Here is a 25,977-nt window from a genome sequence, read left to right on the forward strand (position 1 = left end):
GTCTCGGGCCGCATTTCATACTGTTCAGGCCGGGCCTTCGGGTTGTCCTAATTCAAAACTCTAATATGCAGGCCCGAGCCGGGCCCATTGATACCCTAGTCGCCAGCAATCCGCGTCGGGTGCATCCCACGTGTGGATTTCCGAGTAATGGGACCCTGTAATCTGTGATATTCAGTCCATCCGCGGTAGGCCGCATGTAACGGTCTACATTACTGAACCATGGGCCCCACTTCTCGCAATTAAGAATCCAGTGCTATGCGACTCATCTTATCTTCTTTTTTTAAAAAGTCTTCAACCATTCGAGGATCTCATCTTCTTCTTCTTCATCCTCCCACCCAAGCCTTTTTCATGAAGCTCATCTATACTTATATCTCTCTTCTCATAAGTCTACTACTCTCTCTACTACTCTTGAAAGGATTCTTCCTTGGATGGTTTACAGAAAGGAAGAAGAAGCAATACCATCCAATATCCAGCACTGTCTTCCATCAGCTCTTGAATTTTGGGAGGCTGCACCATTACCACACAGACCTTGCGCGCAGGCATACAACCTTCAGGCTCTTTGGAGTCGGCAACAGCGAGATCTACACCGCCAACCCAGCCAACGTTGAATACATGCTCAAAACCAACTTCACTAACTATGCTAAGGTATACCTGATCTCAATGTCCATCTCTATCTTCTTGGGAGTTTGGTGTGGGCATGAAGAGTTGTTTTGTTTGAGAACTCGCCGGCCAACTCAGAACTAGCCCGAGTTGACTCAGTCTGGTCAGGGTCTGAGTAATGAGTTGGAATGTAGAGCCCTGTCCATCCACGTGCAACCACATGTGCCAATATGGTACACCTGTGTGAAATTTGAATTTTCCATAGGGTCGGTCACACAGATCAGGCTTCTGGCCTAAAAGATCAAGCCATTTCGCTCCACACATCGAAATGGGTATAGCATAGGTGGCATGCATGCAAGCTAATCATGCCTTAGTCTTATATTATCAGTGATAACGATTTACCATTTATGGCAGCGGTGAGCTCCTATACAAGCCAACCATACGTAAGTCCTATATTATCAGCGATGGTGATTTATCATGACCTTTGTGTATTCATCAGACACACTGAACAATTGTCATTGGGGGTCATTGTGTATATTTTAGAGATCACAAATCTTTTTCACCAAAACTGAAATACCAATGTCACTGAAATAGAATAATAAAACTACATATGGGCATGATTCATTTTTTTACAGATTTTGCTTTACTTTAGGTTAAGAAAATTTTCCATTTCCATAAAGATAAACTAAAGTGAACGAAATCAATCTATGAACCCATCCCCCCCCCCCCCCCCCCAAAATCGTTACATTGATTTTCAATTATTCATTGGAGCCTGATGCAAAATAAAAGCAATTAAGTCCAAATAAAATACATAAGGGAACGTAATATAGGGGTGAGTAGATAAAGTGAAGATCATTGTCTTCTTCTTAAGAGTAGTTATTAAATCCATAAGAAAAGAGAAATCTCTCAAAGACGATAAATAAAAGTGAAATCATTAAAACATGATTTCTCTAAATAACCCCTAAATTGAAGTAAAGATTTTGGACTAAATTCTAATTTGACCTCTAAAATGATTGAATTTTATAAAGACAATTACAGGCGTAGAATTCGTTGATAGCTTTTCAACAATATATTATACAAGCAAAATGAATAACCGATCATAAAATTAGGCTAAAGAGTCCATAGTGTATGATTAGGCTGTTTTTGGCTCAATTTCTTTCGACCCTGTCTGTTTAAGAAGTCACCGGCCATCTGTTCTACATCAGAAAGAGCCTGACTATCTGGGCTAGAAGACCTGATGAAAGGCTCAAATCTTGCACACATGGATTGGATAAAACACTAATTACTGTAATGAAATTGTTGATAATTGTTTTCATTACCACATTAGAGTTGATCTCAGGAATTTGGATGTTGGTCCCAATCCAGATCTTGGCTTGGACTCATCTCTTCTCAAGTTGGGTCAGATGGGTTCTCTGTTTTGATTTTTCATCTTACTGTTTGTGCAACAAGTGAGTCATTCTGGACTCGACCAAGTCCTACTTAAAAGCCATTTTACTTTTAGTGACTTCTCCCTGTCGACTCACTGAGTTTCTAACAAACTAGTCAAAGTTTGTAACAGGGAACATATCACTATGATATTCTGAGTGGCCTCTTAGGAGATGGGATTTTTGCAGTTGACGGAGAAAAATGGCGCCACCAAAGGAAGATAGCGAGCTATGAGTTCTCCACCAAAGTCTTGAGGGATTCCAGTAGCGTTGTATTTCGACGCAATGCTGCAAAACTTGCCCACATTGTTTCTGATGCCGCAACCTCCAATCAAGAAATGGATATGCAAGTAAGTATTGAAATTACAAGTGTCATTCTACTTATAAGATTAGATACAATCATGGCTTCCATGCACTGGCAGGATTTGTTCATGAAATCAACACTGGATTCGATATTCAAGGTCGGGTTTGGTTTGGAATTGAACAGTCTATGTGGCTCCAGCGAAGAAGGGAGAAGGTTTGCTGAGGCTTTCGATGAGTCGAGTGTGCTGACATTTTGGCACTATGTTGATCCATTGTGGAAGCTGAAGAAACGTTTCAATATTGGGTCAGAAGCAATGCTTCAGGAGAAAAAGAAATCGATCGATGAATTCGTGTATAAGCTGATTCAAAGCAAGAAGGAGCAAATGTCTGGACAGCGAGATTCGGTAAGTTAAAGGCAATTTTGGGATTTCTACGAGGTGTCGTTTGGACCCCATGGAAATACTTGGACTTGGTTTCTTGTTGAAGTCAATTTCCATCAGATGTTTTGAAATTCTTGAAAGGAGCTAGCTCACAAATTCTGGGGCAATGCATTCCTTTCCAACGGTCATATTTCGAATTCCCCATCTTGTAAATATAGTATAATTCCTGGTGCTAATACCCAAACATGACAAACAAAATTTCTTTCATAAGGATATTCTTTCCTAGAAACAAATTCTTTAGGTCCTTCTAAAAACTTCAAACTCTCCATGGAACTTTTAAAATCATGAAACGTATGCATTCTGGCTTAAAATTTCAAAAATCAGAGAATTACTTTCTTGCTCTGCTCCTAAAATGGCCCTAAGACAAATGCAAAAAATTCAAGCTTCTGTTCTAAATTCAAGGCTCTATTATTTAAAAGAAATGCTAAGGCAGTAAACATGATAAGAGATGAAGATGTCATTCATGGCACTCATGTTAGATTCAGGCCATTCTTCAGGAAGCCAACAACAGACATGCCCTGGTCTAAAATTCAGGCCAGTTGACTCATCAGGTGAGTCGCGCATACTGAAAACTGATTGTTAACGGATCTACAGCTGATTTTGTGAATTTGGACAAGGGCATGTTGACGGACGGCCCCACCTAATGAATGGTCTGTGTCACAAATGCGTGACGTGTGAATGTACATCTACCATGAAACAGCTTGTGATATCTCCTTGCACAAAATTGCTACAGCATTCATGATAATTCAGTTCACTTACACAAACACATTAAATGGCAGATGGAGAAAGAAGACATCTTGTCAAGGTTTCTAGCATTGAGTCATGAGGATCCAGTAAACATGAACGATTGCTACTTGAGAGACATAATACTGAATTTCATAATCGCGGGCAAGGACACAACGGCTCTCACGCTCTCATGGTTTGTTTACATGATTTCCAAGAACACTGTCGTGCAAGAAAAGATCGCTCGAGAGGTAAAAGAAGCAACACATGCACAAGATTCATCATCCATTGATCAATTCACCACAAGCATGAGGGAAGAAGCACTCAACAAGATGCACCATCTCCATGCAGCTCTAACTGAGACTCTCAGACTCTATCCTCCAGTTCCAGTGGTAGGTTTCACTATAATCTGCTAAGAGACATGCCATAGCTTCTTGGGTCGTGCCAGATCTGGGACATCTGTCAAGCAGGTCCCACCAAGAATATCAATATGCAGTCTGAAAATCAGCCTGGTTTAATCACCAGTTGGGCAGTCGTGTATGAAAAGGATGATGATGGTTAAAAAAGACTAACCAAATGTTCCACATTGGAAGCAAACATGGCCCACCTAGGACAGGATTAGCCTGATTTTCAGGCCCAGATCAAACAAACACATCTTACATTTGCATGTGGGTAATCACAAGTAGCCATAGCAGAGTTCAATCGCTACATCTAATAACATATAAAACTTCTTCAATAAATTGCTGATGGCATTCGTATTGATATTCTAATGTTTCTGTTATAGGATGGGAAATTCTGCCTAGCAGATGACACCTTACCAGATGGATTCGAAGTTAGAAAAGGGGACATGGTGGCATACCTACCTTATGCCATGGGCAGGATGAAGTTCATATGGGGTGAGGATGCAGAGGTTTTCCGCCCAGAAAGATGGATCGACGATGATGGCATTTTCCAGCCCGAAAGCCCCTTCAAATTCACGGCCTTCCAGGTTAGCAGCACCTACTCTCATGTTCATTTGCCATTTTCTTAGTCGTTGTGTTTATTTCAAGAACCAGAGATGGGCACTTCGGCATTCTGGCATACACATAGCACATTTTTGTGAGATGAGGACTGTCCGATCAATGTGTAGGTGGACCATCGCAAATTGGTGTTGTAGATGGTCATTTGTCAAAAGGCTCTATAGAAGGATAATTTTCTGTGATTTTTGTTACACTACTTTTTAAATGGTTAGGATTTTCAGGTCTTGGTCTGTGACCCTCAATGGTTTTTCCCAGAGAATGAACCATTTGCATCATCATACACATACGATATAGGAAGTGGCATGACGATTGGATCACCGCATTGTAGATGTGTTCAATCAAAGCTGTCCAAATTGCAGTCCACCCACTGAATATAAGGCATAATAGCCCAATAGCTACACCAATCTGATAATCCTATCAATCAATGCACAGGCACCCATTGAATTTAAACCATCTATAATATGTTTGTTTCTAACCATGCATATGATGGAACCTACATCCTTTAGTGGCTGAAAAAGTGCGTCCCACCGGTAACATTGCTTAATCAAACAAAAAAGACCCACTATTTCTTTTTACTGAACATCATATACCACATCACACGTCTTCGTAACTTGTAAGCAGGCGGGACCACGCATCTGTTTGGGGAAGGAATTTGCGTATAGACAGATGAAGATCTTCGCAGCAGTCCTACTTCATTTCTTCAGGTTCAAGCTCAGTGACAAGAAGAAGACTGTCAAATACAGAACCATGATCACTCTTCACATCGATGAGGGCCTTTATGTTCAAGCCTATCATGCATGAAGTACTACTTTTAAGTCTCATGAAGACTAGTAACAAGGTAATGGGAGCCACATGCAGAGATTGCGGGACAATCAGAAACCTCCATTTCATGGGTGCTAGTGTAGATGGGCCACAGTCCGGTGATGATGTTGAAACGCTTACCGCAACCATCAATATTTCCAGTTGAATTTTGGACTGGTTGAAAATATTTTCCAATGGCCCACATTCAGCTGTAAAAGTTGGTCTAAATTATTAATTCATCTGAGTCTTGGACCATGGATCATCCACAACAAAGGTCTGAGGATGGGCGATTCCAATCATCTGGCCATCTCTCTACATGTAAGTCTCATGAAGCAAACATGCCATGTGAGCCTGAGCGCCAGTTTGGTTATATTATTCTCAAGTATGTTGTGAAATGTCATTGATGGAAGTCTAGATGTTATACTTCCTTTTTTTTGGAAGATAGATGTTATAATGTAAGGAAAATGAATGAAAAGTGTTCAATAATGAAAATGTTTTCAACCACCTGTTTCACTTCATGCAGTCTGATGTATTATTTTTTGTTTGGTAGAATTTCCGGGCCACGTCTCTCCAAAACTCCAAAGAAGATTTATTTCATACTCTGGCAGTGAGTGATACTTAATATGTAGGCACTCGGAAATTGTACATTTGGATACATTAACTCAAATTAAACCATCAAATTGTGGTACCTACCATGGATAGGTCGTGAACTCAAAATCAGATCGATTGGGTTATTGTAAAGATATTTGCTCATTGAATACTGACCATTGGCAAATTCTTTTATTTTTATTTTCTTCAAATTCGACCATCAAATACATATCCATGAATCATGGAGAGTTGGAAAATCAAACCAGTACAAATTTTGGTTGAAGATCTATCCAAGCTAGTGTGCATGATCTTGGATAAACGCATCTTGATTCAAGAATTTTAGGTCCAAAATGACTGTAGAAACAAGACTGCCGAGAAATCTGCATACCCGGAATTACTGCTTGCCTCAAGATAACAGGGTTGGGGTTCCAGGGGGAAGATGGACACCGGGCCTCGAGACCCATCCTTTGCGATTCCTATATGCCTCAACTGCTTGTATACGGAGTCTTTCATGCGATGCACCTTGGATGGTCTTCAATGCCTTCAAACAAACAGAATGCTTACTTTTGACATGCATGTCCACTTCAAAAGCAGAACAAATTGCATTGTATACTTAGATTAGGCCATGTTTGGACACACTATTGAATTGAATTGCAACTTTAAATCATTGGTCCAATGATGCAGAAATAACCAAATTGCAATGACCTTCTCAATATTCATATTGAAGGGTGAGGCTCCTAATTGCGATTATGTTACCTCCAAACTGCATATCTGACTGCCATTTCAGATCTACTTGTTACGAATAGCAACGTGATTGCAATTTGATTCTTTCGTCTTCATTGAACCGATTACTACAATTCAATTCATAGTACATCCAAATAAAACCATAAGCAAGCACTGGAACTCAAAGAAATACCTTGGGAAAATTTAACTTTGGTGGAGCTTCAACAACTTCCCCAAATTTTATTTCCTCACACCCGGGAAAGTCTAGAATTTCTGTCTTTGCCTTCTTATGTTTCTTCTTTCTTTCTTCCAGGTACCTACAGGAATTAGAACCCATGGAAAATGATGGGAAGCGAGATTAATCTTTAAGCATATATCAACTGTGTGTGTCTTGAACTGTGAAAGAAAACAACTGAGACAGAAAGATGAACCCAAAGTGTGTGACCCTCTCACCGACCAATATCACCATCATTATCATAGCCTTATCCTGACTATTTGAGCTCACTTCTTTTTCTTCTTCTTCTTCTTCTTCTTCTTCTTCTTTTTTAAAGGTAATGATTTCATTAAAACACAAGAAAGCAAAAGTGCGAAACAGGAAACAGCCACGAAACGTGACCATATTGTCACTTCACAGAGCCAAACAAAACAAAAAGGATAAAACAAGAAAACACTATCCCCCAAAATAGTTGCCTCCCAGTCAGCTCTTAAGGATGCAAGTGAAGCCCCTGAGATTTCCAGGAGGGCAGGGGCCCACCCCAGGACCAATGATTTGATAGATAGGTACAGAGAGCTGATGGGTAGAGCTCCATCTTCAAATATTTCCTCCCATTCTAAATACTCCAAATAATTTCCAATGGGACCATGGTCCCATCTTGCAACAACATCGGCTGGTGACCTCTTCAAGGCCTAGAAAACTCTAAATAGCCTGAAGAATTGATCCCAAATTGCTCTTTCATCCTGGCAGCGAAGTAAGAGATGCTCAACAGATTCCTCATATTTCCTGCACATGATGAAAATATTGGCTATTGCAATATTCCTCTTTCTGAGGTTATCTATGGTAAGGATCTTGTTGGTGGTGGCTATCCACGCAACCGCTTGAACCCGATGAGGAAAAGGGGGCTATAGGCTTTCCAAATTTTAGCGCACAGTGAGGAGGTTGGTCAGATTCATGCCGCTTCATGAGAACAGATTTGGCAGAGAACTGCCCATTGGATGCCCACTTCCAACCTCATAAAGGATACTCGATGGGTGGGGAGGCTTGGTTTTACACATCATGTTTTGCTAATCATTGCAATCCAAGACCTTATCCTTGACAAGTGAAAGACCCTCTGCATCCCTTCTCACCATCTCAATCCAAGTCTTTTTTCTTCCTCGTCTTTCTTTCAAGCCTTTGAACCCTAATCTTTCATAACAAGGAACTCAATGGCTTCTCATGAGAATAATTTTGAATCCTATTCTTCCCAAGTGCCATTGCCGCATGTACATGAGAGATGTGGATCATTCATCACAGGTGAGTCCTCCTATGCATGTCCGGTGGTGCGAAAGTCAAGCTGGTCTAGTCGGCAGTCATTAAGTGGGCCACACTTCTGGGTGGTTAAAAATGTTTGAACAATCGTAAATGCAAACAAAGGTAAAGCATATGGCTGGCACCGGCCTCATTTTTTGGCATCGGAATTCAGTTTCTATCATAAAAGATAGCTCAATGAAAACTGTGCCTGGCAATATTGACATATCTAGTAAAGTAAGGGAGGGTTTCTGTGCCAAAAAGACCCCTTCACATGATCTACCTTTTCTAATTGTCAAGGGAGCTACTAATGAACCCCAGTGCATGTCTGTTACATTAGAGATACTTCCATCCAATGCAACAGCTGAGCCCCAGTGCATGTCGGTTACATTAGAGATACTTCCATCCAATGCAACAGCATGTGTTCTTTTCCAAGAGGTAGAGCACAGACAAAATACAAAAGAAGAAAATTTTGCAAAAAATAAAAAAGAAACAAAAATAAAAGAAAAAGAAAAAGAAACAAAAATAAAAGAAAAAGAAAAAGAAAAAAAAGGAATTTGCATTTGCACAGCCTAGTGAGTCAGTTACGTCTGAACAAAGTCGATAGCCACAGTAAATACAACCCTATCAAACTAAGTTCTCCTAAAGAGTGACATAGTTCAGCATACGAGTTCAAAGATCTACACAGTCCGACTTAGAGCAGATAACTAATGCAGGCCTACTTAACGAATCACATGAGATAAATGCATGTTCACAACTAATATACCCCAATCAAATGCATATTGAAATTATCAGATCTCTTGTTCTAATGTAGTTAAAATCAATGGACAGTAGAAGGCCCTTGCCTTGACAAACCAGCCATTTTCACAGAATGATTGAAGGCTGATGAATACAGCAAAGAAAAAGACTACAAAGACTAAACAATGGAACAAGCCTTAACAAGAACTGGCTAAGGTTGACAGCTTGTTTCTTTTCCTTGTTTCTTTCAGCAGTAAATAAGCTTCGTTTAGGGCCTGTTTTGAATTGAGGATTCCATGATAGAAAATACATGCATTCTATCATTATAGCATAGGGATGGTGATTGGATATCAACTGCAAAAGGTTAAAGGCCTGCCACCATCGAGTTACGTGCCATCAGATGTAGTTAGGGTACAGTCTATTTGAATACATTGATTGATTCACATGGATTTCTCCTGCCTTTGAGACGACCGTTTGTCTCTACAACTATACCACTGCCCTATATCTCGCCACACACTTCCCCCTCCACGAATAAGCTATTTCCATCTACCATCCCAGGAGACGTCGATCACCATCCATCATCTCCTGCACCTGCGTCGAGAGACTTGAGACGGTCGCATGTCTGCCTGCTCTCATCGATGACCAGAAAGAACTCGGAGTGGGTGATTAACAGTTGCATTCATTCCATGTATAGATCATCGGCTCTACCTTCTCTAATGCACATCAATTTCTCCCACAGATTGCTTGTACATGGAGTCGGCCATATTCCTGAATCCTTTGAATGCGGGCTGCTGCAGAGTGGGTGACGATTGTTTGAAAGTCTCTATCTGCTGCCTCAGAAAGGTCAGCATGCCCTAACCACCATGGGGTTTCTTCTCCTTTTCGTTCCAGATGACAGGGTTGTATGTTACTCGTACTGTTATTTGGTATATTTTGCCCACTCATGTCAACGCCTTTTACCGAAACACATGTTACATGTCTACTGTTACCAGCAACCCATCTTCCAACCCATCGAAAGAAATTGGATACAATCAAGGTATTCCATATCAATAAAGGTGGCAGTAATGGTCACCACCATTACCGATACAGGTATCGGCCGATATAGAGGCATAACGACCGTTAAGACCCATGTAACGGTTGGTTTTTTTTTTTGTTCGAAATATTCTGAATATATATATATATATATAATAGAAAATCCAGAATAATGTAAATATTCCAAATGTGTATTCATTTTTTCTTTTTTGAATATGTTTATGGTAGTATAACGGTCCACTCTTTGGTGAGAGTGTCATATTGGGTTGTGTGGAGAATTTATGAACATGGTTATATATCTCTAATGTTTACACATTACAATCAAGCATTAGAAATAGAAATCGGAAAAAATGGCATGAATACCACTTTTTTCAATTTTTTGAAAACATTGCCCTCGGAGCTTTTATTCACTCAAATCGCTTCAATCTACGGTTTTAATCTTAAAAACTATGGCAAGAGTGGTCAAAATCTGTTTTAGAATGATCTAGGGGAGTTTTTGGAATGAGAAAAGTGAGAAAAAAAAAAAATTAGAGGAGAAAAATAGATTTAAATAGAAAAAAGTTGCAGTTTTTTTTTTTTTTTACCATTACAGGAGTAATGGTTATTACGCCCCGTAGCGGCCGATATGATTCCAAAAAACCAATTCCCCCATTTCACCCCTGCATCGCATCACGGTCACGGCAATTACTTGTACGTATCAGCCTTTATGGCCGTATCATAACGGATATGGGACACTTTGCATACGATTTTCTGTACATGCAAGTAGACGGTGATGGGGGTTATGACAATAATGTGGAGTTTAATTGATTCGAAATCCCATTTCTTCCATGATTTTTACGATTAGCATGTTTCATGGCTACGAAATAGCAAACCCATCTTCCACCCTGCCGGCATAAGTTTGGTGCAGTGTTTTAAATAGCTACGCTATGTCTTCCGCTACATAATGTAGCTTAGCCTTAACGCAATGTAGTTCATGAAAATAGCTTAAGCCACATGTGCATATACTACATGATAATTTGTGCGCACTACATGCTACATCGACTATGCTATACACTACATATCTTACATTACAAGTTATTTTTTGCTACAACATTAAAATCAATTAATGTTTTCAATGATTTGTTACCAAGGTATTTCATAACAGTGGCTATAACGGCCACCACCATTACCTTAAAGATACGGGTTGTAACGACCGTTACAACCCCTGTAATGGCCACTACTGTCTCTCTTTTTTATTGAAAATATATATATATGGAAAAACTGTATCGGCCCCATAATGGACCATTACAGGGAGTTACAACCTTTATAGGGGGTTGTAATAGCTGTTATGGATCATTTTTTCCGTGATGGCTATTATGGCCTTTACGACCCCATAATGTGTAACAGTTGCCACTGTTACCTTTACATAACGGCCGTTAAGGCACACCATGTTTGTTACAATTTTTAAATTTTCAATAAAATTAGTTAATATTTTCGATGCTTTTAGCAAAATAATAAGTAACAAAATTAAATCAGTTTCATTACTCTTTCTTTACCCTTATACTTAATTATTGTCCTCTCCAATTACTTTAGGTTGTGTTTGGTTGCACCAAATATCATGAAATTTTATTAAATTTCATTATTAATCAGTCTAATTTGGTGAAGAATATCATAGATTGGTGTAACCAAGCACAACCTTGATTAAAAATCTAGAAGTTGTGTAGCTTACGCCTCATGCTTCAGAGGGGTGAACGCTACGCTACACGCTATTTGCTATTTAAAACACTGGTTTGGTGAGACTTTATGTACATGCATGCAGACAATGATGGGGGTCACTAAAATATTGTGGAGTTTTACCAATAAAAAATGCCTACTTTTGCATGCTCATTCCAACTGGCATGTTACATGGCTGCAGATACCAACCACCCATCTTACACCTTGTCTACAAAAAATGGGTTCGATTTTGTGTACATGCAAGTAGATGGTGGTGTGGAGAAGAGAGGAGTGAGACTGTGAGAGAGAAGAAGAGAGTTTGGGAAAAATGTTGTGCTTGTACAACATTCCTATAGAGAATGCTAGTGTATTGTGTATGTGGTTAGTGGCTCCTTTTAGTGTAAGTGCATGTGCACACTTCCCTCTTCTCCTACAGTGTACTATATGCTTTATTATAATAAAATATTATGTGTTGGGTAAGGAAGCCTAACACATCATCTCTCCCAAACTCTCATTCTTCTTCTTCTCTCTCTCAAAATTCCTCACATGCTCATCATCAAATCATTCTCTACTTGGTATCAAAGCTTAGATCCAGGCATTCCGCATCCAACAGATTGAGAGGCGACGCGTTGTACGGACACATGAACTCCGTTTGAGCTAAAGTTTAGGGGTTTAATAGATCTTGATTTTAGAAGATTTGTCGTATTTTTTCAAAATTTATTGGTTCATGGTATTTTGGGCGAAATAGAGATTCGAAAATTGGGCCCATCTTCCGTTTTTCTTCAATCTACCTCAAATCGGTAAGCTTTTCTTTGGTTTCTTTCCTCCATGTGGACCGAAATCTTCCTTCCAAGCTACCCATGGTAGATTTTTTACTTAAGATCAATGTTTGAGAGGTTTTTAACCTCAAACGGACGTGCGGCTGGGCCGTTTTTCACTCGGTTATGGCTTTTTTGACTGCGTTTCATGGTATGATTGATATTTGTTTGAGGTTTATTTCTTATTATCTTGAAGGATTGAGTGAGATAGAGTTGTTTGAATCAATCTTTCTTAGCGTAGGGGATCTCTTGGCATAGGTTTATCTCTCTTGGACTCTCCTATGGCTGACAAAGAGCCCTCATCTCTTGGCATAGGGTCTCTTGAATCCAACCCCTTGCAGATTACATCCACTAAGTTGAATGGTGACAACTATCTTCAATGGACACAATCTGTAAAAGTATTTTTAGGAGCCCGTGACAAGTTGTCATATATTTTGGATGATCCCCCAAACTCTACAGATGTTACCTACAAGTCTTGGACAAAGGAGAATTATCAAGTTATTGCATGGTTGTTGAATAGTATGGATTCCTCGATTAGCCACTCAGTGATGTTTTTATCATCGGCTAAAGGTATTTGGGATATGCTTCATGATATGTTCTCGGAATCTCAGAATTTTTCACGGGTATTCTAACTTATTCAAGAAATTGGTCGGTTCCAACAAAACTCCAGATCCTTAAAATATTACTATTCAACGCTTCAGGGTATGTGGGATGAGTTGGATATGTATCAACCTCTTCCTTCTAAATGTAAAGAGGATCATGAACATGCTCATAAGCAACGGGATGATACTCGTATCATGCAGTTCCTAGTTGGGTTGAGTTCTGATTACCTTCATGTTCGAGATCAAGTTGTTTTGCAGGATCATCTTCCCCCATTGATGACAGTCTATGCCATGTGTCAACGTGCTACTGCCTCTACTCTTCCTTCTCATTCATTTGTGCCACCCAAGCGTTCGGCACATCTTGCTGGTGATCAGTCCTCTCTTGGTCTTCGGGCATCATCCTTGAGTTCGAGGCGCATTTCTAGCTTTGGTGGTCGTGGTAGAGGCCGCGAGGGAGATCGCAGTCATGGCAGCCGTAGTCTTCGTGATCGTGGTAGACGTGAACAAGGACGTGATGGTTCCCGCATTTGTTCACATTGCGATGGAACTAATCACACGGTTGATTATTGCTGGCGGCTACATGGTCGTCCTACGTATGCCGCTACTTCTGTTACATCCACGGTTGCTTTTAAGACACAATCTTCTACCTCGACAGCTGAGCAGTCTACTTCAGGGGAGTCTCTTATCATTTCTCGGGCTGCATATGATGCCCTTATGCGGCTTCACATTCGTGATATTCCTGAGTCTTCTCACGCAGCTTCTGCCCAGTCAGGTACTGCCCTTCTTGCGTCATCCTCTCCTACCTCTTGGGTCATCGACTCTGGAGCTTCTTCACATATGACTGGTAAGTGTCAATTCTTTTCTTCTTATTCTCCTTCTCCCACACTCAGTATGTCACAGTCGCAGATGGAACCCAATCTCCCATCTCTGGGATTGGTTCCATCCCTCTCTCTTCTTCCTTGTCTTTGTCCTCAATCTTTCATGTGCCTCGTTTTCCATTAAACTTATTGTCTGTTAGCTCTCTTACTAAATCATTCAATTGTTCCATTACCTTCTTCCCTTCTTATTGTTTGTTTTAGGACCTACAGATAAAGAGAGTGATTGGTAGGGGGCATCAGCGAGAAGGTGTTTATCTTCTCGATGATACACCCATTGCCGCTTCTAGTACCCTTTCTCTAGATCGAGAGTCCATGACTCGGTGGCATTGCTGCTTAAGCCACCCATCCATTGCTAGATTGAGACTTTTGTTTCCCTCCTTACCTGTCACTAAAATATTATGTTGTGATATTTGTGAATTATCTAAACATCATCGTGCTACATTTCCTCCAAGCTCTTCTGGGAGGAAATCTCAACCTTTTCTTCTGGTTCAATCAGATGTCTGGGGACCTGCTCCAGTTACCTCAACTTTTGGATTTAGATATTTTGTTACCTTTATTGATGATTATTCCCGCATGACTTGGATTTATCTTTTGAAATCTAAAAGTGAAGTGTTTGATGCGTTTAAAGTGTTTTATCATGAAGTGTGCACTCAATTTCATTGTTCCATCAAATCCCTCCATTCTGATAATGGGGGGGAATACATGTCTACTGCCTTTCTGTCCTTCTTGCAGGAACGTGGTATTTTATCTAAGACGTCATGTGCTCGCACACCTCAACAAAATGGTATTGCAGAACGAAAGAATCGTCATCTTCTTGAAGTTGCTCGCACCCTTCTGCTTGGTATGCATCTACCTAAACATTTTTGGGGCGATGCTCTTCTCACTGCTACTTTTCTTATTAATCGTATACCCTCACGTATTTTGTCTTACAAATCTTCATTTACTACATTGTATCCTCATGATAATCTATTTCCTCTCCCACCTAAAGTTTTTGGTTGTACATGCTTTGTTCAAATTTTGGATGAGAGTAATGATAAACTTAGCCCCAGGGCAATTAAATGTGTCTTTCTAGGGTATACTCGGGGTCAGAAAGGGTATAAATGCTTTGACCCATTGACTCGCAAGAAATATGTTTCTGTCAATGTAACCTTCTTTGAGGATATTTCTTTTTTCTCTGCTCCAGGCCGATCCCTTTGTGACCTTCTTGCGAGTCAGGGGGAGTATAACTCTTCTCCTTTTTCCACTAGTGATCATGGGAAAACTCCTTCCCTCTATTCAGCATCCTGTTAGTGATATGGGTGAGCCTAAGCCTCTGCGGGTGTATCATTGTCAAGATAAATCTTTACACACTCAGACATCCACCCTTCCGCTCACTTTGGATGTTGGCTCAGGTGACTCTCCTACCTCTAGTTTAGATCTTCTTATTGCCTTGAGCAAAGGGTCACGATCTTGTACTCAACACCCCATTAGTAATTTCGTTTCATATGATCATCTTTCACCGTCTTTTCAGTCGTTTGCAGCTTCCTTTTCATCACAGACTATTCCTAGATCTCTCTCACATGCTCTTCAGAGTCGTGATTGGACAAAGGCGGTGATAGAAGAAATGTCTGCTCTTGATAAGAATCATACTTGGGACCTTGTGCCACTTCCTTTAGGCCATAAACCTGTTGGCTATCAATGGGTTTATACGATCAAGTTTCTTCCAGACGGCTCAATTGACCGCTATAAAGCCCGTCTTGTTGCTAAAGGTTACACACAGACTCATGGTGTGGATTACTTCGAGACATTCTCTTCGATGGCTAAGCTTAATTCGATTCGCATTGTGCTCTCCTTGGCCGTTAATTTATCATGGCCTTTGTTTGAGCTTGATGTTAAGAATGCATTTCTCCATGGGGATCTTACAGAGGAAGTTTACATGCATCAACCTCCTAGCTTTGTTGCTTCTCACAACCCTGCACTTGTATGTCGGTTGAAGAAGGCTCTTTATGGACTCAAACAATCCCCACATGCATGGTTCGAAAAATTTAGTCAGGCTCTCTTGGAGTTTGGCTTTGTTCGTAGTCATGCCGATCGTTCTCTCTTTATATGTCGTCAATCAACGGGCATCATGGTTCTCATTGTCTATGTGGATGATATTGTTCTGTCCAGAGATTTTTTGAAGACCAAGTTTGAGATCAAGGATCTTGGTCCTCTTCACTACTTCCTCGGAATTGAAGTTGCTCGCTCATCATCCAGATTGGTCTTGTCACAACGAAAATATGCACTTGATCTTTTCATGGAAACCGGCATGTTAGGGTGCAAGCCTTCTACCACTCCCATGGATACTTCACAGAAGCTTCGACCAGATGATGGTGCTCTCCTTACTGATCCCGAGATGTATTGACGACTTGTAGGCCGGCTAATTTACCTGACTATTACTCGCCCAGATTTCTCATTTACGGTGGGGGTTGTTAGCCAATTCATGCAAGCTCCCTGTACTTCCCTTCTCACGGCTGTCTACCACATACTTCGGTATTTAAAATCAGCCCCGGGTCTTAGCATCCGCTTTCAGTTGCATGGTCATCTTCATCTTTCTGGCTATTCCGATGCTGATTGTGCAGGTAGTACTTTTGATCACCGCTCTACATCCGGCTTCTATACCTTCCTAGGTGGCAATCTTATAACCTGGAAGAGCAAAAAGCAGCCAGTTGTTGCCCGGCCCTCGGCTGAAGCAGAATATCGTGCTATGGCTCATGCGACGTATGAACTCGTGTGGCTTCGCAACCTTCTTCAAGAACTTGGCTATCCTCCTTCGGATCCTGTTCCTCTTCACTGTGACAACCAAGCGGCCATCCATATTGCTCGTAACCCAGTTTTCCACGAGCGAATCAAGCATATTGAGGTCGAATGTCACTTTATTCGAGAGAAAGTCGCTTCTAAGGAAATCGTCACTCCTTTTGTTCGATCTGGGGATCAACTTGCTTATGTTCTTACAAAGTCTTTGAGTCGAGATGCTCTTCATTGTGTTCGTGACAAGTTGGGCATGATCAACATTTATACTCCAACTTGAGGGGGAGTATAGAAAATGCTAGTGTATTGTGTATGTGGTTAGTGGCCCCTTTTAGTGTAAGTGCATGTGCACACTTCCCTCTTCTCCTGCAGTGTACTATATGCTTTTTTATAATAAAATATTATGTGTTAGGGTAAGGAAGCCTAACACATCATCTCTCTCAAACTCTCCTTCTTCTCTCTCTCAATATTCTCATCTCTTATTCACATTATCATCATCAAATCATTCTTTACTATTCCCACATACATGATGTTTTATTAGAATAGAACATATAGTACACTGTAGGAGAAGAAGAAAGTGTGAACATTCACTTACATTAAAAGAGTATTTAACACACACACTTTACACTAACACTCTCTAGACTACCCCTCAAGTTGGAGCATAGATGTTGATATTTGATAATACCCAACTTGCCACGAACACGATGAAGAGCATCTCGACTTAAAGACTTTGAACGAACATTAGCAAGTTGATCCCTGGATCGAACAAAAGGAGTGGAGATTTCCTTAAAGGCAACTTTCTCCCGAATAAAGTGACAGTCAATCTCAATATGTTTGATGCGCTAATGGAAAACCTGGTTACGAGCAATATGTATGGCCGCTTGGTTATCGCAATGAAGAGAAATAAGAGCCAAAGGAGAATAGCCAAGTTCTTTAAGAAGGGTGAGAAGCCACACGAGCTCACACGTCGCATAAGTCATAGCACAATATTCTGTTTTAGCCGAGGACCGAGAAACAACCGATTGCTTGTTGCTCTTCCATGTGATAAGATTGCCACCTAGGAAGGTACGGAAGCCAGACGTAGAGCGGCAGTCATAGATACTACATACACAATCGGCATCAGAATAGCTAGAAAGATGAAGATGATCATGAGAGTGAAAGTGCCAAGATCCAGGGTTGATTTAAGATACCGAAGTATACGGTATACAGCCATGAGATGTGAAGAACGAGAAGCTTGCATGAATTGGCTAACAACGCCCACCGCAAAGGAAAGATATGGATGAGTAATAGTCAAGTAAATAAGCCGGCCTACAAGACATCGATACATCCCAAGATCAGAAAGAAGAATGTCATCATCTAGTTGAAGCTTTTGTGAAGTATCCATGGGGTGGTAGTAGGTTTACATCCTAACATCCCAATCTCCATGAGAAGATCAAGAGCATATTTTCATTGTGACAAGACCACCCCAGATAGGGATCGACCAACCTCTATTCCTAGGAAGTAACGAAGAGCACCAAGATCCTTGAATTCAAACTTGGTCTTCATAAATTCTTTGACATCTCACATTCTAACAGAATCACTGCCGAATAGTACAATATCATCCACATACACAATGAAAATCATGATGCCCGTCGATCAACAACATATAAAGAGGGAATGGTCAACATGACTACAAACAAAGTTGAACTACATAAGAGACTGACTAAATTTTTTGAACCACGCACGCGAGGACTGTTTGAGTCCATAAAGATTCTTCTTTAACCGACACACAAGCGTAGAATTGTGGGAAGCAATAAAGCCAGCAGGTTGACACATGTATACTTCCTTTGCAAGATCCCCATGAAAAAAATGCATTCTTAACATTGAGTTAAAACAAGGGCCAGGATAAATTGACGACCAAGGAGATCACCACACGAATGGAATTAAGCTTAGCCACCGGAGAAAATGTCTCGAAGTAATCCACGCCATGAGTCTGCGTGTAGCCCCTAGCAACAAGATGGGCTTTATAATGATCAATAGAACCATCTGGAAGGAACTTGATCGTGTAAACCCATCGACATCCAACAGGTTTGTGCCCTGGAGGAAGAGGAACTAGTTCCCAAGTATGATTCTTCTCAAGCGCAAACATTTCTTCCATCATCGCCTTCGTCCAGTCAGGACTTTGAAGAGCATGTGAGAGAGACATTCAAGTGAACTAGTTCAAAAGGGTGAGGTTTCCTTCCAGAAGAGCTGGGAGAAACCGTAGTAGGATGATGTTTAGACAATTCACAAATATCACAGCATAAAGGTTTGGTGATAATTAAGGAAGGAAACAAAAGTCTCAATTTAGATAATGATGGATGGCCTAAACAGCAATGCCACCATACCATGTTAAGGACTCTCGATCCAAAGAAAGGGTACTAAAAGCAGCAATATGTGTATTATTAAAAAGATAAACGCCTCCTCGCTCATGCCCCCACCAATTATTCTCTTCGTCTGTAGGTCATAAAAAAAACAATGAGAGAGAAAGAAGATAATGGAACAATTTAATGATCTAATAAGAGAGCTAACAGACAATAGGATTAATGGAAAACGAGACACGGGCAAGATTGAGGATAATGACAAGGGAAAAGAGAGATTGAACCAATTCCAAAAATGGGAGTTCGGGTTCCATCCACAACAGTGACATACTAAGAGTGGTGAGGAGAATAAGAGAAAAAGAGTTTGTGACTTACTAGTCATGTGGGAGAATGCTCCAGAGTCTATGACCTAAGAGGTAGAAGAGGAAGACGCAAGAAGAGCGGTACCTAACTGGGCCGAAGCTATGTAAGAAGGCTCGGGAACATCACGAACATGAAGCTACATTAGGGCATCATATGCAGCCTGAGGCTGAGATATGATAAGAGATTCCCCTAAAGAAGGCTGCTCAATTGTAGGGGTGGAAGGCTATCAATCAGGAGCAATTGTGGCAGTAACAGAAGCGGCGACACACGTTGGATGACCATGGAGCTGCCAACAATAATCAACAGTGTGATTGATTTCACCGCAATGCGAACAAATATGAGAACCAACATGTCCTCGTCCACGGCCACCACAACCACAAAGATTGTGACCGCCTTCACTGCGATCTCCCTTGCGGCCTCTACCACAACCACCATAACCAAAGGTGCGCTTAGAACTTAATGATGGTACCCAAAGGGCAGGAAGAAGAGAAGATTAGTTGCTAGCAAGACGTGTCGAATGCTCTAGTGGCACAAATGAATGAGAATGAATAGTACAGATAGTAGCGCACTGGCACATGGCATAGACTGTTGTCAACAGGGGGAAGAGGATCCTTCACAACAACCTGATCCCGAACACTAAGGTAATCGAAGTAAAACCTGGCTAGGAAATGCATGATGCGAGTGTCATCCCGTTGCTCATGAGCATGTTCATGATTGTCTTTACATTTGGAAGGAAGTTGCTAATACAGGTCCAACTCATCCCACATACCTCAAAGTGCCAAATGATAATCTTTTAATGATCTTGAGTCTTGTTGGAACCGACCAATTGCTTGAAAAAGCTGAAATATCCATGAACATTTTTGAGACTTAGAAAACATATCATGAAGTGTATCCTAAATGCCTTTAGCCGAGGATAAAAACATCACTGAGTGGCTAACCGAAGAATCCATACTATTCAACAACCATGCAATAACTTGATAGTTCTCCTTTGTCCAGGACTAGTAGGTGGCATCTATAAAGCTTGGAGGATCATTCAAAATATATGACAGCTTCTCACAAGCTCCCATGAACACTTTTACAGATTGCGCCCATTGAAGATAGTTATCACTATTCAATTTAACAGAGGTGATCTGTAGGGGGGTTGGATTCGAGAGAGCCCATGCCAAGAGATGAGGGCCCTTTTGTCATCCATATGAAGGCTCCAAGTAAATTTTCTTTTTTTTAAAAAAAACAACTTCGACCAACTCTCTCTCACTCAATCCTTAAAAGGAAATAAGAGATAAACCCCAAACAAACAACAATCGTCCAAAACAACAACAAATACAGTCAGATCTGACTCAAACAAGCAAAAAACAGCATGGTCACCGTATGTTTGAGGGTAAAACCCACTCAAACATGAATCCTAACTAAAAACCCCTCCATGATTAACTTAGGAGGAAGATTTCGGTTCATCTTGAGGGAAAAAAAAAAAAAACCTAGAGAAAAGCTTATCGATTTAAGATAAATCGAAGAAAATTTGGCTAGGGCCCCGATTTTCGAATTTCTCTATTTTGGCCAAAACACCATAAAAGGTCTTAAAATTTTCCAAAAAAAAGATAACAAATCATCTAAAATCAATATCTATCAAACTCCTAAACTTTCAGCTCAAATGAGGTCCATGCGTCCCTACAGCACTGACGTCAATCATACAGCTAATGACGTCGGCAAACTGACATGTCACCTCTCAATTGGTCTGATGCAAAATGGCTTGATCTAGGCTCTGATACCAATTAGAAGATGATTTGATGACTAGGGTGTGGAGAAGAGATGAGAGGAAGGAGATAATAAAAGAGTTTAGGAAAAATGTTTTGTGTACAACATGCTTAAGGGTGTACACGAACCAAGCTAGCGTGATTAGCTCACTTGACTCGACTCGACTCGAAAAAACTCGATTTGACTCGGTTCGAAGCTAAGTTCAAGCCAAGTTGAGCTAATTTTTTGAGCTCGAAAATGAGTACGAGTTGGCCCCAGCTCGACTCGACTCGGATCGAACCCAACTCGAATAGAACTCGGATTGAACCAGTTCGGTGACTCAGGTACTTTGATATTGATGTTGATCACCAAGTGTTTGATGAAATGACTCAACGAAGTGTGGCTGTTGGCAAGGAAGGAATGTATATGAAACAAATACCCTTTTTTTTCTTGGTTTTTATGTTGCTTAGAAGGTGTTTGATAAAATACCTGTAAAACCACTGCTGTTGTTTTACGTACAGTGAGATTTTGAAGGTGCAGTCCATGTGTTTGTGAAAATGCTGCACAGGCGAACTCAGCTCGAATTGGCCCGAGCTGCTGACCGAACCGAACCGAACCGAGCTGGCCAGTCAGGCTTGAAGACCGAGCCGAGCCGAGTTCGAGCTGGGGTCAGCTAGTGGCCGAGCCGAGTCGAGCTGAGGCCAGCTCAATTCGGTTCGACTCGATGTACATCCCTAAAAATGCTCACATATAGTGTTTTATTAAAAGAGAACATATTGTACACTGCAGGAGAAGAAGAAAGTGTGCACACGCACTTCCATTAAAAGAGCCACACACACACACACACACACACACACACGCACACACTTTATACCAACACTCTCTAGAATTGTACCATACGATCAATCTACAACTGATTTGGAGAATCGATATACTGTGCATGCTATAGTAGTAGGATCTTCCACCACACATTATGCTGCATGGGGAGTTCCGCAATGGCCTGCTGCGAAAATGCAACATGGAATACAAGTTCACGTCCCCTTACCTAATAATCTCCCCATGCACATAATCTAACCTTGCGCATTTCATATTTCCAGCAAAATCCATTATCATAATATGTGTACCCTGTATTAGTCTCTCCCACGTGTAAGCATTGATTGCATAGTCAATCTTCCAAGGCTATTACGTCATTCCTCTCGGCAGTGTCTCCTCTGTGATTAATCACTCCCCGCCTACAGTTCCTGGTACCCGACTCCATGCCAATGTTGCTCATGGCATATTCCCCGTCGTTGTTGAGCAATCTCCACCTCATACAACTCCGACGTTGGACAACACTCCAACACTAGCATTGCAGAGTACTCTGGGGATGCCAACGCCCTACTTGGGATTGTTGTTGAGCTCATTGTTGTCGTAAATTCAGTATATTTATTCAGTCGTGTTTGAGGAAGGTCAAAGGTGGCCTCCTAAGTATGTTTTGTAGGTGTTCGTTGGATGTTTATCGCAACCCTTGTACTGCATTGTTTCATAGCAACTCGTGATGGGGATGTTGCTGGGTCTTTGATTAGGGTTTCTGTTTTAGATCTTGAAAGGACTAGTGTGTTTGTGTTTGATACCTAATCTTGCTGTGGTGTTGATGGTTTTACGTTGTGGATTTCTTAGCAATGAACGATTCTAATTTCCAATTGGGTATGTTAGCCACATCATAGATATGCAGTAGATATGAGTACTACATATTCATACGTGAGAACCAACAACGTATTATGTGAAGTACAAATCCCACCAGGAGTAAATGATCATTGACACATTCATCAATGTTTACATTCCCCCTGCAATCCAATTGCAAGAATAGGAACCTGTTAGATGCTAACCACAGAGCATGGTAATAATAGGTGGTCAAAATTCGTCTGTTTGTTTATGCTTTCAGACCATGGAAAAATAGGTGGTCAAAATTCGTCTGTTTGTTTATGCTTTCAGACCATGGAAAACAGCTATTTTCTCACTGCAATTTAAGATTCCAGCGTAATATGAAACCAAAAAGCAATCATTATGCTTTTGCATTACTTTACCATGAAATCCTCAATTCCAAACAGGCCCTTAAAGAAAGCATTAAGCAATAAAGACAAGAGTCAAGCTAATATACAAATTAGTTCAGAAGTGTTGCTGCTTACGTACTGGGAACACTTAAAATTTTCTGTAAATGGACGAATCAATGCCAATATCCAAATACTACTTCGACATTCAAAATAAGTGGTTGAAAGTTCTGAGCATGTTGAACTCGCCTATCCTTACTGGAAAAAATAAAAAAGAATTCAAACTAATGTTTACAGTCTACAGAGGAAGAGATAGATGTAAATGAAATACTTACTTCTTCTTGCGCTCTCGTTTTGTTAAGCCAGTAGCAGACATATCCTGACCCAATTTCTGAAAACGAAGGTCATCAACAGCCTTCCTCTTCCTCTTTCCTTTTTTCTTATCATGTGCATTCGTATTTGTAATTTCATCTCTGTCCACTTCAGGGTTAGGTGCCCTCATCTTATCATTGTTACCACCCTCTTTAAACTTGGAGGCATTAGAACCACAAGCATCCTTCCCCTTGGAATTCACTTTCTGAAAATGAATCAGATTTCTAACCCTTAGGCCCTCTATACCATTTTGAATGGTGATAAAACAATGGTACTTTCAAGCACTATGGTAGTATAATCACACTAATATAGGGAATAGGGATACACTACACTAATGTGTTGATCTTGTGATTTGTGTATGACAAAATCATATGAAATCAAGATGAATGTTTAGGGCCAGTTTGTGAATTTCGAAGGGACCATGTTGGCCACTTAGCGTGCCATCATTTTCCAGGATTCTCCCTGATAACCCAAAAAATTGAATTTTAAGATATTCTCAAAGAATCAATTATTTGTATTTTGCAGGAAGAACCCTACAAAAGGAAGTGCACACCCATTGCTCTTCTTTTTTTCCTCACGAACATTCTCATCCAAACTGGACCGTAACGTGCTCAAACTTATTTTTATTTTTTTTACTCCGCATCGTAATTCGTAGCATGTCATTTTTTATTTAACATAGTGCAAGACGCTAAGGGCCCGTTTGGATACCACCAAATAATTTACTTTCTCTACTTACAGCAGTACACGAGTAACCTATTTGAGATAAGTTTGGTTTAAGATCGACTATAAGTAACTTTTTTACTTACTAGTAGAAACCAAGATAAGCTACTGGAGGCATAAGTAGCTTATCTTAAAAACTTACTATCTAAACGCCCCCTAAGAAAGTCCACATTTCACTTACTTGGTCACCAGCAACATCTCCATTTCTTCTCTTGTGTTTGGTGTCTGTTGAAAATTTTAAAGACCCTGAAAATCCAGAAAATAATCAACCCAAATAAGAAGTAAATAGATACATATTATTGCTTCATTGAGGAAAGACCAAGCTAAATCTCACTAACGCAAGCTTCCAACGTTTATAAGCATTCTAAATCAATGTCTACAGGTATAGAGTAACTCCCTCATTGAGAACCCAAGAGCTGAAGGTTATCCCACTTAGAGAGCTGATTGCTCGTCTTTAGAGGGGCCCCATTTTTCATAATTCCAGATCATGCGCCATACATGTGGCATATGTATGATGATTTGAACCAGGGGTCCTGCAGGCTCCGCCATTAATTGGAAACTAACTAAAATTTACTTTGATTGTATTATCCTAACCATCTGATAAATGGGCCTTTTTTCACCTGAATATAAATCACAGCTAACTTTTTTTAACCACTTGTATGCCACCGATTGAAGGGTTAGGAATGTCCAAACGTTGTCATTTTGTTTTGGAAGATTTTAAAAAAAAAAAAAAACATATTTTTGTTGAGTGACTATGCTGCCAGTTTAATTGGTGATACACAAATGGATTTGGTATTATGAGGATTTTTGAGAAAGAGAAGAAGAAGACCGATGGGTGCGGGGGTCTTGAAGTCGATGATCCTGCGGAGTTTGGAAGGGAGGGCGTCGAGGTCGCTGGGTTTGGGCGGGGGAGGGAGACGACTGTTGTCTCCGTGCGCTGCTTTGTAGTTCTTCTCCCTCCGCCTCTGTCCTTTCCCTCCCATCTCTCTCTCTCTCTCTCTCTCTCTCTCTCTCTCTCTCTCTGCTTTTGGGCTTCGGAACCCTCGGAGGCTCAGACAGTCGAGCGAGCTTAGTCGGTCCGCTCGTTTGGCGGGCAACGCTGGAACCCGACCCGTTTAGTAAACGGAAACGGATTGGCTACTCCCCCTGCCATCAGCCCTGTGGCTGCTGTTCGGTGATCTGTGGACCCCACCATGATGTATGTATTTCATCCATGCCGTTCATCCATTTTTACAGATCATTTTAAGGTTGATACAAGATATTAGAGGGATAAAAATCTCAGGTGGACTTCACCACAGGAAAACAATAGTGATTGGATATCCTCCATTAAAATCCTCCTAAGGCCCACTATACTGTTTATTCAAAATCCAATCTGTTGATTAGGTCATACAGACCCAGATGAAGGGAAAAAACAAAGATCAGATTGATCCAAAACTTTTATGACCCCCTAAAAGTTTTTAATGGTCAATGCTCATTCAACACTGTTTCCTTTAATGTGGTTCACTTGAGATTGGGATATACCTCGTTTTTGTTCTCACACCATAAAATGATCTAGAAAAATAGATGGACAGCATGGATGAAACACACACATCATGGTGGGGGCCACAGAGCACTGACCATCAAACCAGTGGCTGGTGGCGGGGGAGTAGCCGATCCGATTCCTTAGTAATAGATAGGGGTGTACACGAACCGAGCTAGCTCTAGCTCACTTGACTGGTTCAAGCTGAGTCGAGCTGATTTTTTGAGCTAAAAAATGAGTTCGAGCCGA

General features: G+C 40.8%; 2 protein-coding genes across 3 annotated transcripts; one reads left to right on the forward strand and one right to left on the reverse strand.

The window, feature by feature from the left end:
* The first annotated feature begins 266 nt into the window (after positions 1 to 266).
* On the forward strand, positions 267 to 5,826 carry LOC131248438 (cytochrome P450 704C1-like). Its single transcript, XM_058248718.1, has 6 exons — positions 267 to 645; positions 2,159 to 2,374; positions 2,447 to 2,731; positions 3,547 to 3,882; positions 4,275 to 4,478; positions 5,131 to 5,826. Exons 1-6 carry the CDS (start codon positions 349 to 351, stop codon positions 5,308 to 5,310), a joined length of 1,518 nt encoding a protein of 505 aa, XP_058104701.1. The 5' UTR covers positions 267 to 348; the 3' UTR covers positions 5,311 to 5,826.
* On the reverse strand, positions 4,949 to 25,284 carry LOC131248440 (uncharacterized). Of its 2 annotated transcripts, none has more exons than XM_058248722.1 (6): positions 25,039 to 25,284; positions 24,391 to 24,455; positions 23,453 to 23,694; positions 6,815 to 6,938; positions 6,287 to 6,439; positions 4,949 to 5,297 (listed from the first exon to the last, which is right to left on the reverse strand). In XM_058248722.1, exons 1-5 carry the CDS (start codon positions 25,190 to 25,192, stop codon positions 6,305 to 6,307), a joined length of 720 nt encoding a protein of 239 aa, XP_058104705.1. In that variant the 5' UTR covers positions 25,193 to 25,284; the 3' UTR covers positions 4,949 to 5,297; positions 6,287 to 6,304. The 2 variants fall into 2 exon arrangements, with proteins under 2 accessions (XP_058104705.1, XP_058104704.1); XM_058248721.1 differs by having other exon boundaries at positions 4,949 to 5,239; positions 25,039 to 25,283.
* Between the last annotated feature and the right edge of the window lie 693 nt (positions 25,285 to 25,977).

The sequence above is a fragment of the Magnolia sinica genome, chromosome 6 (assembly GCF_029962835.1).
Source record: "Magnolia sinica isolate HGM2019 chromosome 6, MsV1, whole genome shotgun sequence".
Lineage (NCBI taxonomy): Eukaryota > Viridiplantae > Streptophyta > Magnoliopsida > Magnoliales > Magnoliaceae > Magnolia > Magnolia sinica.

What these genes read in the sequence shown, in the direction of transcription:
- LOC131248438 (XM_058248718.1), top strand. Translation starts at nt 349, where the DNA reads ATGAAGCTCATCTATACTTATATCTCTCTTCTCATAAGTCTACTACTC. An exon ending in ATCAAGAAATGGATATGCAA is followed by an intron (nt 2,375 to 2,446) that starts GTAAGTATTGAA and finishes ATGCACTGGCAG; the next exon opens with GATTTGTTCATGAAATCAAC. An exon ending in TGTCTGGACAGCGAGATTCG is followed by an intron (nt 2,732 to 3,546) that starts GTAAGTTAAAGG and finishes ATTAAATGGCAG; the next exon opens with ATGGAGAAAGAAGACATCTT.
- LOC131248440 (XM_058248722.1), bottom strand. Translation starts at nt 25,192, where the DNA reads ATGGGAGGGAAAGGACAGAGGCGGAGGGAGAAGAACTACAAAGCAGCG. An exon ending in CAAGACCCCCGCACCCATCG is followed by an intron (nt 24,456 to 25,038) that starts GTCTTCTTCTTC and finishes CTGGATTTTCAG; the next exon opens with GGTCTTTAAAATTTTCAACA. An exon ending in AAACGAGAGCGCAAGAAGAA is followed by an intron (nt 6,939 to 23,452) that starts GTAAGTATTTCA and finishes TAATTCCTGTAG; the next exon opens with GTACCTGGAAGAAAGAAAGA.